This window comes from Drosophila mauritiana, chromosome 2R, assembly GCF_004382145.1.
Source record: "Drosophila mauritiana strain mau12 chromosome 2R, ASM438214v1, whole genome shotgun sequence".
Taxonomy (NCBI): domain Eukaryota; kingdom Metazoa; phylum Arthropoda; class Insecta; order Diptera; family Drosophilidae; genus Drosophila; species Drosophila mauritiana.
Genome location: NC_046668.1, coordinates 17,871,432 through 17,889,685, shown reverse-complemented (window position 1 = coordinate 17,889,685; position 18,254 = coordinate 17,871,432). Strand labels below are relative to the sequence as shown.

The 18,254-nt window shown below is 41.2% G+C and overlaps 1 protein-coding gene across 27 annotated transcripts in view; it reads left to right on the top strand.

Moving 5' to 3' along the window:
- LOC117138084 (heterogeneous nuclear ribonucleoprotein L) overlaps window positions 1-16,343 on the top strand; it is a 94,146-nt gene extending 77,803 nt beyond the window's left edge. For 12 of the 27 annotated variants that reach the window (XM_033299933.1, XM_033299917.1, XM_033299916.1 and 9 more), the window contains 5 exons: window positions 5,901-6,250; window positions 6,410-6,502; window positions 11,622-11,897; window positions 11,957-12,161; window positions 13,641-16,343. In XM_033299933.1, the coding sequence (XP_033155824.1) occupies window positions 5,901-6,250; window positions 6,410-6,502; window positions 11,622-11,897; window positions 11,957-12,161; window positions 13,641-13,777 (1,061 nt within the window). In that variant the 3' untranslated portion in view covers window positions 13,778-16,343. Of the gene's footprint in view, window positions 1-5,900; window positions 6,251-6,409; window positions 6,503-11,621; window positions 11,898-11,956; window positions 12,162-13,640 lie in introns of those variants that run through there. The other 15 variants (XM_033299928.1, XM_033299927.1, XM_033299925.1 and 12 more) reach the window with 4 other exon arrangements.
- Window positions 16,344-18,254: the final 1,911 nt, after the last annotated feature.

Genomic DNA, 18,254 nt, shown 5'->3' with positions numbered 1-18,254 from the left:
GGGTAATCCAATAATTTCGCTGGTAGGCAGGAAAGATCATTTGGAAAAACAGCAGCAACATGTACAACAATAACCGACAACCGCAGCCCGCATGTCCGAAAAATATAAATTGTGTCGCTCGCATTTTATGGTAATTCAATAAATTGAAAATGACAAATTGTGTCATGTTGCGGTCAGTGAATTGGCAGACCAGAGAGCTCAGAAAAAACCGTTTGTGGCCGCTGGAGCGATGGGCATAATTAAATCTATGTTGGGCATCAATAAAAGTTGCAAATGGATTTTTAAAGTCGCCGGTACTGTGGATGCTGCTGCTGCTGTTACTGTTGCTGCTGCTGAAGCAGCCGCCTTAGGACAGGCACATCCACATCCATCAATCAGAGACGATCAATCAAATTGTTGTCAACATCGGCGCACGCAACTAGCGATGAGTTGGATGTTGCCGCTAGCTGTCGCTAGGTGGCGTGTCGAACAAGGACAATGTCGCTGTCGTCGCCTGGCTGAACTTTCGTTAGCACCACCCAGTCCCTTCCCTGTTCCTCCTGCACCATCTGTGCCCCACTAACGAGCGCTAATGGACAGACCAGTCCTTTCGCAAGGAAACTATTGAGCCAAAATTGTAGGTGGGGTGGGTGGCTTGGCAGGGAGGATATGGTAACTTTGCCACTCCACGCAATATTGCGTCGATTATCTTCAATCAAAAGCCAGTGATTGATGACTGCGACGACGACGACTGGCCGATATGGTATGGAGAAATATATCCGGAAGAGCTCGAAGTTTTAAATTTCCCTTCAGCAGTTCGGTTGGCAATCCTTAATGCCGTAATGCCGTAATGTCGGCCATTCATCAGCGTCCTGCGGTATTATTGAAGGCTTTATTGTTTGCCGTTTTGATTACTTTTGCAATTGATTCGTTTGTGAGACGACAGGTTGTGGGTCCTTATTATTGCTACTACTAAATATTTGCATTTAAATTGGGCTTCCCAAAGGGGACCACTCGAATATTGCCACTTAATATGCCTAATGATTTTCTTTAATACGCACACTTTGCAGTTTCATGAACCAAAAAGTCCACCATTTTGCTGCCTAATTTATGCAGGACACGGCTGCTACATCTCACTTTTTGTTTCTTTTCTCTGCTTTTTGTGCTCTACCCTTAATAATTTGTAATTAATTTAGCATCTGGCCAGTGGAATGAGAAAAAAAGGAGGAATAAAAAAACGCTAGCAGCTTTTTGTCAGCCGTGCTCGTATACTTTTGGTGTAATTTTCTAAAGCAATTAATTGGACATTTTGCTAATGCGTTTGCCACTTGCAGTTTTTGCCCCTATCCATCTTCCGCTTAGAGAAACGTGCAATTTTCCAAATTACAATATCGAAATTGTCCTCCCAGCTGCACATCGCAAATCGCACTTTGCCATAGTTGCCTCGCTCTTTTTTTCCTTATTGTTTGTTATATTTTTATGGCATTATCGATTTTCGCTTTTCGCCCGTCTGATAAAGCCGGGAAAAGCAGCGTGGAAAAACTTTATCAAAGCGAAAACTAAGTTTGTTATAAGAGCGTGGCTGCGCAATTCAAAGAGAATTTTTCCTCAGACTTCGATAGTTTGGCGAACATATATTATATATGAATAGCATAAATGCGCTGAGTATATTTACACACGGAGCTCCATTAACTAGGAAAACGCTTCAAAATGTCGCATGCAACGGAGTTTGATTGAAAGTGGGAGGGCTATCGCCTTTATGCCACCACGCCACAAAGTCAATACATCAACCACAACAAACAAGCGCCTTTGCAACGAGGGTGGCCACTAAAGTTGTAGTGCTCCTCTCGAGCCGGCTTATATCGCATTGAGAACCCTGAGCTCTCGAAATGTCACCCACTCAACATTTATTTTTGCACTCTTGACCAAACTGCATCGTCCGTCCACCGAATTGAGTAATTCGAGAGGAGGGCTAAAAACTCAAGAGCTTGTAGTCAAGAACTCTCCAGCCGATAAGTGGGCGTTTGGCTGGCAAAGGCGTGGGCGTGGCTGTGCGGGTACTGATTGCATATGTGTTTGCATGCCATTAAGGCATCGGGGGTGGTCAAATGTTTGCCAATGCGATAATTAGGCGAAGCCATCGAAGGAGGTCGTCCCTCTGCCCCTCATCCTGGCCAAATCCGAAGGCAAAGGCCAAGCGGTGCCAATTTGCTAAGCAAACACCCACATATGGCGACTCGCCCGTACACTCGTGTGATTATGAATTATATTATAAATCCATATAAGCAGGATGCCATTGCTCAGCTGCTTCTAATTATGTTGTATTTGGCCGCGTTGTCTGTTGTGTTTGTCTGTTTGTTAGAAGAGTGGAGGAGAAAGTACATAAGCAAATAATGGCAATTACATGCGTTTATATTATTCAAATCCACCGTAAACGTAATTAAGCTCACGAGCACGAGAGTTGAGCACAAATTTATTTTCCCGCTCCAAGGCTGTCGTAAAAAGTACGCAATCCTTTTGCTCCCACCACTTCGTGGGTTTCGGCTTGCTTATCGGACTAATTTCCACGAAGGAATGGTGTTCGCGTATCGCATATAAATTGGCTCATTGCCGTGGGTCGTTGTCTCCGTGCCATTTGATTTCTTTTTGATAAGCATTGGCATTTCCGCTGACTTTTATATTCAGTTAAAGGCTTAAGCACTGCGCTTTTCCAGCTGCCGCGAGCGGTGAAAAGTGGAGCAAAAGTTTTTCGGAACATTAAAAACCAATCAGGGGCATTGTCACATAATCAGCCAGCTTACATGTGGCAGTAGTAGATGTAGTTGTAGTAGTAGTAGTAGTAGCGTTTTCCCGCTATCTCTGCTCCATTACGATTATTTTTTATAAGCTCTCCGCTGGGGTTCATCGCTTCTGCTCTGCTATCATGTCACACACAGGACCAACTCTTTGCCAACATAATAGTTTTGCTTATGAAAACAAATTCAATTTTGAAGCTGCTTATGGAAATGTTTATGCAAGATGTGAGCGCAAGTCGAGGGGCGTTGGGGGAAAATTAATGTCACACGAGCGAGCGAATCGGAAAAACAGGGTAGAAATTGCGACGAGGGGGGACGAAGGGGTTGCTTGTGGGGCGTTTGGACTGGGCGTGGCACTCTGTGCATGCTGCACGATAAACGGGTGACTCTTGGCATATTTCGCAGTACAGTTCCGCATCGAGCTCTCCTAAAGTTGACTCTAACAAATTGAAAATCATTGAACGCGCCGGGCAGATAATGTGGGTTGGAAAAAGGGCTGGAACTGCAGCTGAAATATATTGTAGCACACATTTAAGCAAATTGCAATTAAGGGGAACCGGGGGCGGGTGGAGAATGTTGTTTGTTTGCCAGCCATTACCCTGTGCATTGGACCGGCTGTATCTATTGCTCCCAATCCCCAGTTTTCCCAGTCTGCCTGCTGACAAAGTGTGCCAATATGCCACACAAAGTATGCAACAATTTGCAGCATAAATACTTTGTGAAACACCCGTCACCGCCCACAGAACTGTGGCAGCATGCGTACTTTTTTTTATTTACCTAGCTTTCGGTACGACCCCCCCACCCACTCTCACCCACACATTGAGGCTGGGTTTTAATGGATTTCTGTGCAGCTTGCTTTGTGGTTTTGGAGGAAGAAATGCGTTCTTTGTTGTGCCCCATCTATTTCGTTTTGTTGTCAAGGCATTGTTGCATGGCTTACTTAAATAGTTGCGCTAAACCAACAAAATGTTGAATTTCTAGCCGCGCGTGTGTATTTATATTAGTGGACAACGAAGGTTGTCTAATTGCGAACCAACAAAGCACTTAATCGCGACACACGTGTCGTATACGTAATCCACATGGCAACGTTTCTGTATGCAAATGACTGCGGTTAGTTGGCGCGCACACTCACACTAAATACTTCGTAAAAACGAAACTAAACTCCAACTTCCGCCTGCCCGACGAACACACATAATCTAAAATAATTTGTGCGCGGTGAAAATTTACACCTGCTCAGTTCTACACCAGAGCGCTCCACCTTTTCGACGCCTTGCGTGTGAAACATTTTCCAGCAATTGCATGCAACAATTCCCCAAATGCTTAAACATTTTAGGCACGCTTCCGACTACGTCGTAGTGTTGGTCCTCTTCTTCTTCGTCCAGCCGGGGGCGTGATTTTCTTTTCTTGGCCCACTGCCCCCCACAAGAAACTGGATTTTCGGCGTGCGGAGGGGGCAAAACAACGGAAGCTGGGGCTGGCAATTTCGCTTGGCTGGCGTCACGCATACGCCCCGTGTTGCAGCAAATCAGCCAAGGCGGTGAATTTCAATTAAAGCCCAACCAGCGGGCGCTCCCGCACTTGAAATGAATAACTATGTTTTTGGCCGGGCCTTGGTTTATTCGGAATTGTTATTGACTTGGGGGCGCGGCATCGATGGAAAAAGGGGGCCGAAACCCAAACATTTTCCTTAACCAAACCGCCCGAGGCGCCATTGGCATAGGATTATTTACTTATGGCCAAGTTTTGGTGTATTGAAACGTGCCTAGGCCAAGTTTTCCTTGGGGGCGAAACGCTTTAAAATTCGCACGTAAATTCAAACGGATTAAGGGCTTGTGAAAAATTGCATCAATTTGTGTTGTTTGCACTGGACTCGCTCCTCAGCTCATTCGCGAAAAAAAAACAGTGGACAGCCAACATAAAAGTGGCAGAATTTTTGCACAAACACCAACTGGTTCTCGCTTCAACCACTCTTTCTTTTTTTTTTTTTGCCTAACTTTTCACCCACTGTGTGTGAGTATGGATTTTTATGCAAATATTTTGTCAGGTAGCCCCAAAGTCCAAAATAAACCAGCCGTGACGAGAGGACGAATACTACTACTCGACGACTGACTCCCCATTGCGAAGCCACAGAGTTTGCTGGCTTTGCTGGCAGGACGACGTGGTGCAACTAAATCAAATCAAAACAAAAACAGCTCCGAAATGGCAACTCGGGCAGCCATTTTGGCATAACAAGCGCCATGCAAATTGAGTTTCCAACGCGATTCTCTAGCTGCGTCTCTCACTTTTTCCCTCAACTTTGCGAGTGTGATTAGGTTAAAGTGTTTGGTTTAAACAAGGCCAAAAAATAGCAGCATGTGTGTGTGTCTGCCTGGCGACACTTTTAAACTTAATTAAATGCCTGCCTGCCAACTAGCGAGCTGTCTCAGCCATATTTGCCGCGACATTTTGGCAGTTGGTCGTAGTTTCTCTTAGTTTTCGCTTTAATTACAAGACGTCGGCAGATTTGCGATGCTTGTGGTTCAACCCGAACTTTGTTATTGCCTGCGTCGTTTTTATTGCCTTGGCTGGAATGGGATAATACCAATACACCGAGTGGTTCCATTTTGATGCCACTCTTTGGTTGGCCGGCCAGCAAAGCAAAACACAAAACGGAATCCCGTAGACCAACTAGCTGGGCTGTATATTCTGCACATTTTTTCCTACGCCTGCCAAAAATTCAATTAACTTACATGCCAAACCGCAGGCGGCATAAAAGGGGCCACCATTTTCCCAAACCGCAGCCAAAAATTTCCAGCTCCAGCAGCACACTACTCAATCCCCCGTGGAAATCCACCCCTGGTCTACGAGTTATGTCTATAAGCCGAGCTTCGTGGTTTTCCTTTCCGGTTTGGGATTTTGATATTAGGGGTGAGAAGAGGAACTCTTCAACTTTTGGTAACCTCGGAGCAAAGCCTACACTCATGCAACAATAATTATTTAGCTAGCTTTAAGTTTTAGTTTATTTACAATTGGCACTACTAACAAAAATGTTTTTTTTTGTTTCGTTTCATTTTTAATTTGTAATCGCTCATTGTTGTTGCATGCATTGAATAACCAAAAAAAACACAAAATTGTACAAAAACGCAGTAGCAACACTGCCGACACCACAACAACATGTTCCCCATCAACACCACCTCCGCCAACAACATCAACATCAACAACAAGCACCACAACAACAACCACATCCACAACACCTTCACCACCACCAACAACTAGTTGCCCCAGCTCAATCGCACAATCTTTATCAATTTAAAGAGCCACCGCTATTGGGACCCGGAGCCGCTTTCCCACCATTCGGTGCCCCCGAATATCACACCACCACACCGGAGAACTGGAAGGGTGCCGCCATCCATCCCACTGGCCTGATGAAGGAGCCCGCCGGTGTTGTGCCCGGACGCAATGCTCCCGTGGCCTTCACACCGCAAGGACAGGCTCAGGTGAGTATTCCATTTGCCACGTTCCAGATTCCAGAGGTGGTGCGCAAAAATACAATTGTTATTTGTCCACAATTTCTGATCTTGACATCCGCCCACGTCCCAAGACCGAATTTAATTAACTCTTGTTTTCGTTGCCATCTTCCTACTGCGAATCTTCAGGGCGCCGTCATGATGGTCTACGGCCTGGACCACGACACTTCCAACACGGATAAGCTCTTCAATTTGGTTTGCCTGTACGGCAACGTGGCACGGGTAAGTGGAAACCTTTTGTATTTACTTTTCCGGGATTTTGTAATATTTTTAAAGAGCTAAAACAATATACACAAGCCTTTTAAAAATATGGGAAGAGAGCGCTCTTATTGACATCCAAATAACCACCACTTAAGGGACACACACCACTTTCTCCCCTTAAACCCTTTTGCTTATGACCTTTTGGTAAGAGAAAGCAATGTTGGATATATCCTCAACTTGCACTTAGCCAGAAAGCTGACAAAAAGAAGGCGGAAATACGCATTTCATTGCCGCCGTTTTGCTTGGCTGTCAGCACTTTGCTGCGAAATATCGGCCGTTGGGGGAAAAAAGGTGTTTTTGAGTGGGAAATCCAACCGCAAGACCACTTTGTGTCTGTGTGCCATTTGTAAAAGTGCAAATAAAACGAAAGGCAATAAAAGGACCGAGGCCAGTTTGAACCTTTGGCTGTATACGATGGGCCAGTTGGATTGGCAAAACACATTTAGATAAAGCGTTTTAGATTAATATCCCCGCCATGTATGGGCATTTCGGTTCTCCTCCTATGTACATATGTGTGTGTGTGCTGGAGGGAACCGCCTCGGGACAGCAATCAGTGCAGCGTCATCAGCTTTATCTGTGGGGGGGTACAAAGAAAGAACCTAACCCTTACTTCTCGAGAAATGGACAAACGATTGGCAAGCCTTGGCTTGTAAATCAAAACACGATGACGACCAAAAAAGAATCCATTAAAAAGCTTTGGCGAATGGCAATTCAGAATGTGCTCATTGTTAGTCGAAAAGTCGGGCGAAAAGGAAAACTCGCTTGGGGAGCATTTAGTGCAGCTATCTATGCCACCCAACCACGCAACCACCCACCGAACAATGAGCTTGTGGGGAGTGCCACCGACATCAAAGTCAAATGCTAAAAACTTCTTTGGTGTGTTGTGCCATAGCTTTCATTTTATTGCTACTATGAATCCGCCCCCTCAAGCTAGTGTGCGTGTGTGTCCTTTGACAATTGCGCTCGCCAAGGACAACGGGGCGGAATGGTTCCCTTACTTGGCTTCTGGTGGCTCCCTGACATGTTTTGTTTAGTTTATGTCTGTGATAAAGCGAGTCAAGGCGACTGTAGGAGACCACAGGAACCACTTTCACTGCACACACTGAAGTAGCTGGGAGCCGAACGTTTTTCAATCCTTCAAAGGATTTATACCGTTAAGGGGAGTTCTCACTGCTTCGTACAATATCACTTACCAAAGGGCTTCAGTTGTTTTTCCATATTTGGGTTGCCTTTAATTAGGAAAGCGAATTTCATACAGTATTTTACTGAGATTTACTGCAATGGATTAGCCAATGAGAACCAAAAATAAAAAGCAAATGAAAGTGAATAAAAAACATTTGCAGGGATTCGTGCACGATTGTAAATCGATTTGCATCACTTCCCCTCTATTTGTTTTTCTCTTTTTTTTCGTGCATATACCAACTGACCTCCATTAGCGAATAATTTAACCGACCTTTGCTTTCATTTTTTACTCAAACCAATGCAGCCACAATGTTCGCAAAAGAACTCATTTGGTCATTACTTTAGTGGGTGGGAGCGATAATTCAAGGCGCGGCTATTTAGTTCAGTTTCTTTTCCTGACACTTGCACCCCGGCTTAAAAGGAAAGAGGATGAGGAGAAAGTGAATGCCCATAGGGTCAGATTTATTGCCAACTTCCTGTCCGAGACGGAAACTACTCATTAGCCATTAAAAATGATTATGCGCAAACATTATTCACTGGTCGGTCGGACGGTCGGTGGGCTAAGCCAAAAGCATACATTCTGCTTCTTGTGCCACCCACCCACTCGCTTCTGCTTTTTGGCCCAACTCTCGTTTTTTGCCCAGGCTTTTCCCCCATCGGAAAATGCTCGGTTCGCTGCGCCTGTCGCTATGCAACTGAGTTCACACAGAGTGAAAAGCCAGGGTTGTTGCCTCATTATAAAGTCGATGGGCACGGATGGTACATATGTATATTGATGTGCTGCGAGTGTGTGTGGGTATGTTTGGATGTATCTGTGAGTTTATGGGCCGACATGTTTGAATTGCGAATGAGAAATTGATGGCCACTCAATCAAAGTGCCGTTGCATGAGTTTCCTTCCCACCCACCCAGCATCTCATCACACCATGTGTTAGTGCTAATGGGATTCCCAAGGAAAACATTCCGGATCGTATCTTCCCTAAAATATGCTGAACGAAGTCCGAATGCCCTAATAATAGCCTGCTGGATTCGAGGGAACGGAAATACATAGTATATGATTTCAATAGGTTGATCCTAATAGGGTTTGGCATAGTCATTTTACTGTAAGAAATTTGATTAACCTCCCGAAAAATATGTGTCGATATTGGCTGCCAAATGTGTCAAATATGAAACACGAGGGACCCAAGGGAATTCCCTGAATTCTGTTTGCATTTTGCGATTTGTAATTTCCACAATTTTCCCAGCCCATGAAAATATTGCCGAGCAGTTTCCTTCCGCCCCAGCGAAGCAATCTGGTTAATTATTTCTGGGTCCGGGCGATGAAGTCATCGTCAAATTGATTTTCAGGTTAAATGGCATGACAAAAATAGGACAGGAAGAGAACTTCATCGACAAGCTGCTGGCAGGTTCAAAGGTTTTGGGGAGCACTCAAATATAGGGAGTAGAGGTTGGGGTGGGTCCTTTAAAGGCCAAAGCGAAATACACGCACTCAATTAAATACACATTAAAAAAACATTTAGATACAATGTGGGGGGTGTGTTTTGGGCACCCAGTTCGACTGGCGGACGGTGGGGGGCAGCATAGGTCATTCAGTCAGCCAATGCTGTTGCTTTTGAGTTGCGCGTGAGCAATTAAATCAAATGGCAGAGCAGACACCATGCCACATTGCACAACAAAGCGATCTCGGGCGAAAGAGGGTCGCAGTTTAATTAACGCAGTGGCGTCGCATTAGGGGTCGTGAAAAGGGGGTGCAAAGTGGGCGGCGGGCTGTGGGGCAAAGTCTAGGGGGGTGACTGAGCAGCCGTAGTACAGCACAGCTCATTAGACACGCACCGAATGTTTGCCGCTGCTGCGGCTGCGGCTGTTGACCATCCAGCAGTGACCATCCAGCCATGAAGCGCTCTTTGATTTGGCCAAAAGAATCCTGCTGGCTAGAGCTTATATACACTGAAAAAAATAGCATGCAATTGGGAAAACCACTCAGTACTAGAAGAATATGATGCAAATTCTTTCGTTTAGGATATAATTTTCAGTGTACGTATGGTGGCCTTATGTTTGCATGTTCGTAATTTCATTATCCTTTGTTTCTGGGGGATTCAGCAGGGCTATCTGTTCGCTTTCTGCTTGACTGATTTATGGTCTATATTTATTTTTATACATTTCTTTATTTTTATGATTCCGTTTCGTGTCTCGCTTTTGGGTTTCGGTTTCAGTTTCGTATTCGTATTTGTATTCGAATTCGATAAGCCTCATTTAGTTTTTATTTGGTTTTTCCAACCAGCCAGCTTTTCCCTCTTACCATTTGTACTCCATTCAGGCGTATTCATTTTGATTGCGGCCCACTTTAGTCGGAATAGTTGCATGCGGATGTGTCAGGGGGTTTGGTTTAATTATAAGCAAATTGTTTGCCCCATTTACATACAGACCGCCGTCTGCAGTTGCCTTTGTTTGCTTTGAAATGTTTGCAGTTCATTATAATGTAATTGGGTATGCCAAGGACATGGGTGATATTTAATAATTGAATAATTTATTAAACGAGCTTATAATTTGTGCAGCAAAGAGTATTGAATTTATCGCCCCGAGGAGCCTATCTTGACGTTTTTACAATTGTTTACTGCCTGCGCAGTGGGGCTCAAACTGGCAATTAACTTGACCAAGTGCCTGCCTGCAGTCATAATTAAATTCGGTTGACCCCAAACCGAGTGGAAAATATATCAAATTGGCGAAAAATTTACTAAATGCCAAACTCAATTCTCAGTGCGTGCAAAAAGATAGCAACAAAAAAAAACTTAAAACCCCGACATCAATACGCCAAATTGAGGCATTTGAAAAACAAAATTGCAGCGGCCGTCGTCCAATTTGGACAGGTGCTCTCTGTCCACTTCTCCCCATTTTGCTGACCAACAGCCGAGTCAATTGCGAAAACTCGTTTCAGCTTTTGGCCAAAAGGCAGCTCCACACTGAGTTCAATGCCTGCCGGCGGCCAGAAAATTGATTTGCCAATGCAGTCAGTCAACCAACCAACGAAGCGAGTGAATGAACGGGCGAATTATCCAAGCCGAGCCGCCAGCATTTCCATTGATTTTCACTTTCTCCCGGCTCTTTTGTAATTACTCTCTGGCTAAATTATTATGGTCAATTACTTTTATAACGCAACGCTGGCAGCGAGGTGTGAAGGATTACGAGCGAAAGCCAATGGTTATCCAAGTCTTCTCCTTGCTATCTAAGCATCTTATATTTCATAGAAAGCTTCCAATCCAATTAAACTCAGCTGCAAGTTCTGCGTATTCAGCATTCTCAATTTCCTATACACATAATAATACAAGAAAGTGTCAAATGATATTTCGAATATTTGTCAAGTGAAAATCACAGGCAATGATAATATTTTACAGCTATTTTTGGCTATTGGGCACGTACACGACTGACTTTGATGACCCAATATAAGGCAGGGCACGGCTAAAACCATTGTGGGTGTGGCTGTGATGGGCGTATACACTCATATGACACACACACACATGTGCTTACACACAATGAATGGAGAATTAAGGACGCCATTCTGTTATATAATTGCGTTTGAAGGAAATTTTAAATTGAATTGAATGAAAATGTAGAACTCCGCTCTCCTCCCCCTCGCACTCCCCTGAAATATTGGGTTAAGTGCGAGAGATGACAGCGACAAGAGAATTCAATCAGCCCGAGTCACCCTTGGGCAGAGCGATACACACATAGTGTGGGAATCGGGTATAAACTTCATAGTGCCGGCCAGCTGGGGCACGTAATTAAATTGTGCTGAGATGAACGTGGCAGGTGACCAGCGTCACTTGTGGGTTGCAACAATTATGGCGAAAATATGATATGAGATTTAACTACGATTTTTCCACCTCCATCCCTTCCTTGCAGATCAAGTTCTTGAAGACCAAAGAGGGCACCGCCATGGTGCAAATGGGCGACGCTGTGGCCGTTGAGCGTTGCGTGCAGCACTTGAACAACATTCCCGTGGGCACTGGTGGCAAGATACAGATCGCTTTCTCCAAGCAGAACTTCCTATCCGAGGTGATCAACCCGTTCTTGCTGCCCGATCATTCGCCCAGCTTCAAGGAGTACACCGGCTCCAAGAACAATCGTTTCCTATCGCCGGCCCAGGCCAGCAAGAATCGCATTCAACCACCGAGCAAGGTAGGATTTGGACAAGTCATCGCCTTACATGATCATAATTAACTATAATTCTCGTTTAGATTTTGCACTTTTTCAACACACCGCCCGGCTTGACCGAGGACCAACTTATTGGAATCTTCAACATCAAAGATGTGCCCGCCACATCGGTGCGCCTGTTCCCCTTGAAGACCGAGCGCTCATCGTCCGGACTGATCGAATTTTCCAATATCTCGCAGGCAGTACTGGCTATCATGAAGTGCAACCATCTGCCTATTGAGGGTAAAGGTGAGATAGTGTTGTGTTTAAGTGTTATTAAAAAGAAAGTCAAATCTATGTGGCCACCCTTCCGAAAACCAAAAAAAAAAGTTACACAAAATTCTCACTCTCTCTCTCTCTCATTCTCATTAAAATCCTTGGCATCTCACGCCCCAATAGGTAGGCAACATAACTTTTTTGCCCACCCAAAAACTCGCAGTCAAAAGTTTCGGCAGCTATTTTGCATGGCCTTTCGACTTGCGCTGTTGTGCAGCAGCCGCACGTCAATATCACACCCCCAATGCCACCGGAAAGCAACACCCAGAACCCAGAACGGGAAAACCAACACCATTCACCATCCACCAATGCAAACTTTAACCTTTCGTGTTTCTTTGCGTTGTTTTTTGGGCAACAAACTTTTTAGTAACGTCTCTGCCTGCGATGAAAATTTTAATTTGGTAATTAAGATAAACAATTTCAGTTTGCAGTTATTCATAAATGGGTCGCAGCAACCAGCCACCCAACCCGCTGGCGGGATTTCTCTAACAATTAGTCTCAGGACTCGCGGCTCGGTTACAAATGGGTTGACGACCGATATAAAGTTTTCGCATAAATATTTCACCAACAGCAGGTCGCCCAAAAACAAATTACTATTCGGCAAACTCTAGCGTTTTATGAGCATGTTTACATGGGCAATATTCATTTGACATCCCGAATATTTAGCATTGCACTTGCTCAGGCAGAAAAGTAGTTACCTCAAAAACAGCTTACACACACACAAAGGCTGGTGAAATCGATTAGGAAAGTGGCCAATAGGACTGTTCAATGCTCATGCATAAATTGTCGATATCCTCGATTTGATTATTTGTCGTTGGCGCATTTGTGATGCTGCTGCGAGGGTTGCTCGAGTGCATGGTAAATAGTAATTAAAAGTGTAAGGAACGCAAACACAATCGCACGAATGCATAGACCTAGACCATCATGCCCCATGCCCCTTTCGCAACGCAAATGGAAATGGCAATGGAATGCAAATGCAAGTGCATGCCGATTGCAAACACAGAGGCCACATTGCGTACTTTCAGCCGGTAGAATTATGCTAAAAGCAAATATATGGCTCTTTTCACCCTCTATCGAACATATACACGCACACATACCGTGTGCCACAATGCTGTTTTCGCATTTAAGGGATTTTGATTGCTAGGACTAGGCTAGGCATAGAATAGGCAGCAACAGGACCCTGGATCCATTCAGCCAGCGGTCCCTAATTGGCAAAAGGCCCTATTCATTTCCAACCCATCGTTCAACCCCCTTCCACAATACCTTCGCACAATCGAAGATTGCGCTTGCAAAATCAATAAAACTAAATTCAAGAATATACAACACTTATACACTATACTACACCATAACTTAATGAATAAATATGCCAGCGCATAACCATTGTTTTCGCCAAGGAACCACACCACCTTATACATCTTTTATGCGTGCTCTCTCCCCCTTCTCACCACACAGGCACCAAGTTCCCATTCATCATGAAGCTGTGCTTTTCCTCATCCAAGAGCATGAACGGCGCCTGGAACAATGCGGCCAGCGAGGGCATGATCGAGAAGGAGAACGAGGTGGATTCCAAGGTGGACATCTACAATTGAGATTTGATTACGATTGTGTAAGCAAGCAAACAACAACCGGCTTAACTAGAACACAATACAGAACAACACTGTGGATATTGGTCGCAAACAACATGCAAAAGACAACAGCAACAGGAAAATCAGCAACAAATGCGCCACAAACTGCACCAATAGCTGAAACTTCAACTACAGATCGATCCACCAACTTGATGGCTTACACATTCGACATGAAATGCGGGAATTTCAAACAAACTGATTGCTAAATCAACTAAAGAAACCAACAAATATGAAATGATAAATGAAAAACATTGAAGAAAAAGGAATTACAATTAGGCGCAAACGCATGTAATTTTTATACGAGCCATTTGCATAGATTTACTGAATTCCACCATATATCAATTCAGCTAATTAGTATGACAGCCTATGTACGATATGGCCTCGTTTAAAAGCCACACCAAATTAAAACACACTTGATGCACATTACATTACATTACATTGAATTACATGCGTTTGCGTTGCAACAAGAAAACAAACAAAATAATACAAAAAACTAATTGTTATTATTGTTACAATGAAGCATTAGGACTTTCTCACACAACAGCAAAACAAAAAATGGAAACACTCCAACCAATTGTAAACTATGTATTCTTTAATTGATAAAAAACGACAAACTAAACCAAAAATAAATAATTGTAATTCAAAACTCAAAAGCATGTGAAAATAACTCCAAATTCCCCCTTCCTCCACCCACCCGCTCTTTCCACTAAAATGCACTTTGACCCTTGACCCAACTTCCCTTACCCCTAACCCACGGCAGACTTCTGTATAGGTAATGTAATATGATTTTCATTTCGATACGAATATATTATTAGTGCAACAAAAGGAAACATTTCTTTGGACAATATTTCGACAAGTATTCGGGCGTGAGAAAAAGTCTTAACAAAAATATTTATTGAAAAAGGAATATTTGTGTAAATTAAAACCAAAAATTTAGCAATTTTAAATCAAATTTATTAGTTTTAGTTATGCAAAATCGAGCACTGCAGCACGTTTATGGCAGTTGATTTAACAGTTTTTTATTTTAACGAATTTAAAACGAGCAGAGGAATGAATTAAAAACTTGCACAAGCCAATGTTTTTACTATTAACAAAACAAGAAAAAGACAAGACGGTAAACATAATTTTTGTGCTTAATTTACAAAGTTGAAAAAGGCATAAATTTATATGTATGAGATGTATTTGTATTTATATTAAAATTAATTTTAATTTACACTAAATGTAAAAAGGAAAATAACTAAAACAAAACAAAATATTAAAAAAATAACAAGCTAAGATAAAAGATGAAAACCTACAATATAATTTAGTTAAGTGCAAACCGAAAAGAGCATCTAGCTTAGTTAAGAAATAGCATCGTTCAGACATGCAGACGACAGAAAACATACAACAAAACAACATATTTTTGAGGCGTTTTAAAATTGGAAGACAGAGCCAAACATTTCAAAACTCCAAGTGAAGTTAGCAAAGCAAAGCTACTACTAAAGATGGGTGAGGGCGTATTGCAAATGCGAATAAAAGTAGACGAAAACAAAAGAATTAAAGATATCAGCAATAAAGCAACAGCAACAACACCATATCAAAGGCGTATGTTAGATTACCTATAACATAAACATAAATCGGGATGAAAGATGCAAGATAATAATGTAACACCATATAATCAATGAGTTCACTTGAGTTGTATCGTGTTTTATTTTTAAGCTCAATCTGTCGGCAGCTCGAGACCCAAAGAGATCCGAGCTCGAAACTGCCCGTCAGAAGGCATTGTTCTACACTACATTTGTTTTTAATGCAAATCAACGAATACACAATACATAATGCTAGGGCCGCTAAACGAATTTTCTTCACACTTTGCGAAGTTCACAGCTCGACAAGATTGTTGGGACTTCGCGTAGATCATTTCATTCATTTAACTATCGGTAATACTATGTGCAATTTGGGCTTTAATCGAGACTTCGCTTGTTCTATTTAATTTATTGCAATTTTCTCATTTCGCTCACTAGTTTGTGTAATTATTTCAAGTGTCTTAGTTATTATGTAAATTGTTTTGTAATCCTTAATTGTAAAATATTTTTCTAAAAGTTAAGTATTATTGTACTTAATTTGTATAATTAACATGATTTAATGACAAACGAGACGTAATTATAAAGATGAAAATAATCTCGTTACAAATTTAATGATAAATAATAATTTTTAAGAACGTAAAGCAACAACGATCTTAAAGCTCCTAATTAGATCATAATCAGATCAATAAACAAACTACTATAATACAATAATATATAATATAACATAAATAACAAACTCGGTAGCTATTTAATTTACGAAAATACAAATTGTAATCTGAATTTTATATTGTTAATAGTTTTATTTGACATTGAACACAATTTATTTTGTGTTTATTTTTCTTATGTTTAATTTTGTATGAGTAAAAATAGAAACAAATAAATATATTTATATATTTAGCTGGTGAAATCGTTTGGTACTTGCCTAAAAGGAGGCACAGCAATGTCAGTTAAATATATAAAATCATAAATATATTTATGCGTGTATTTATATGATTTGTTTTATTTAATATTTAAATTTTGTTGTTATTTTTTAAAAGCGTATTTTTTAAGCCCAGAGTTTGTAACATGCGCGCTCATATTTTGATATAAATATATATATATATGTAAAAGAATCTGGCAGTGTATTTTTATTTTATCACCATCAGCTTTTTGTATGTTCTAATAGGAATTGAAACATGACAAATAATTTGCTTTTAAACTATAGAAAACTCGCAAAGCATTTAAAGCAAAGTATAGTTAAATAGCATCCTTCAACGCACATCCTTTTCACTTCTTATTTTCGGGCAATGAGAACAGCGACTATGGAAAAATAAACCTAAACTAAATTATATGCCAAATAATCTCTAGTGTTATCCTGAATTTTGAACATATCAAAATTTTGAAGCATTCAAATTTAAGGCCCTAAGTTTTGAAATTATACAATTTAGGCATTACTAATGTAAATGTAAAAAAGAAATATTAAAACCCGGAGCACTTTTCAATAAGCAGCAAAACTGCGAACAGACATAATCCTTACAACCCTCTACGAAAACGCCAATAAGAATTGTATGTAAGCATATAGAGCAAACAAAGATGAAAAATCGAAAAATATATGTGTAAGGTATAATTTATAAGAAGTAATTACTTTAAAGTATTATTTGAGAACACAATTTTAAAAAATTTAAAAACTAGGACAATTTTTTTATGTTTTTGCGCTTACGTTCCCAAAACTAAATTTAGCAAGAAACTAATCTCCTAGTAGCAATTATTTAAATATAATTTAAACGCATTCGAAATTAAATAAAAGAAAATTAGTCAAATTTCGTTACAAAATTTTGTTGAATTGAAACAAGATCATTTAAAGGTTGTCAACGACAAGAACTTGTTATGAAGGCCTTCCCAAACCGCTGGCTTTTGCTAATTGCATGTCATTTTGTGTAGCGATTTCTTTATTATGAGTTCATTTAAATTACGTTTGCAATTGCCTCGTAGTTTTCAACTCCAGAAAAGAATAATGCTCATGGGGTAAAAGGTAGGTGCTGTTTTTAAAGTAACAACTCACAATTTTCTTGAACTTGTCCACCCAAACAAAAATTGGTTCGTTCGGAGTGCCATTTTCCCATTGGCAAGTCCATATATTTTGAGTGTATTTTCAATGAATTGAATTTAGTTCGTTAGTCAATTCGCCTAATGACACCAACTACACAAATGGACCAGTTTATTCAATACTGAATTGACAACCACCAAGAATCAAATCAAAACAAAATGAAATTATTAAAATTTGTGAAACCGTCCAATTATGAAACAGCAACACTGACACCACACACGAGTTGAAAACTGGGTACATTACTACTTTAAAGTGGGAGAAACAGCGGAGCAATGCTCTCCAGTTTCTGAAGTGTCTTTCACTGAGCTTTAGCCTTATATTGCAAACTTTTTGAAGCAAGGATTTTTAGCGACACCAGCGAGTTTCCGTCTTCGGTTTGCGCTTTTCGACCTATTTTACTTCCGTGCCGCTTGAACACGCTTACCAGTTACGAGCCGCATTCAGATTGCTAAACATCTACGATCCTGTGAGAGCTTTTGTTTGCTACTATCGTTTTCTGTTTTTTAGTTGGATACCCCGAGAGGCAAATGAGAAACACTAAACAAAACAAGAACTTTGTACACCGAAACGAATTCATAATAATCTAGAATGCATGTGCATAATGAGAACAAAGGAAGAAATAACTAAAGGATAAAGAAACCTATGAAAAGAAATGAATAAAAGATGAATAACTAAAACTATATTCTTATAGGCTTATAGTTTATACTTACATACACACATACAAATACTTATATACATAAATATTTATATATAAATATATATATATATCAGAGGTCATAACATACATAGTAAT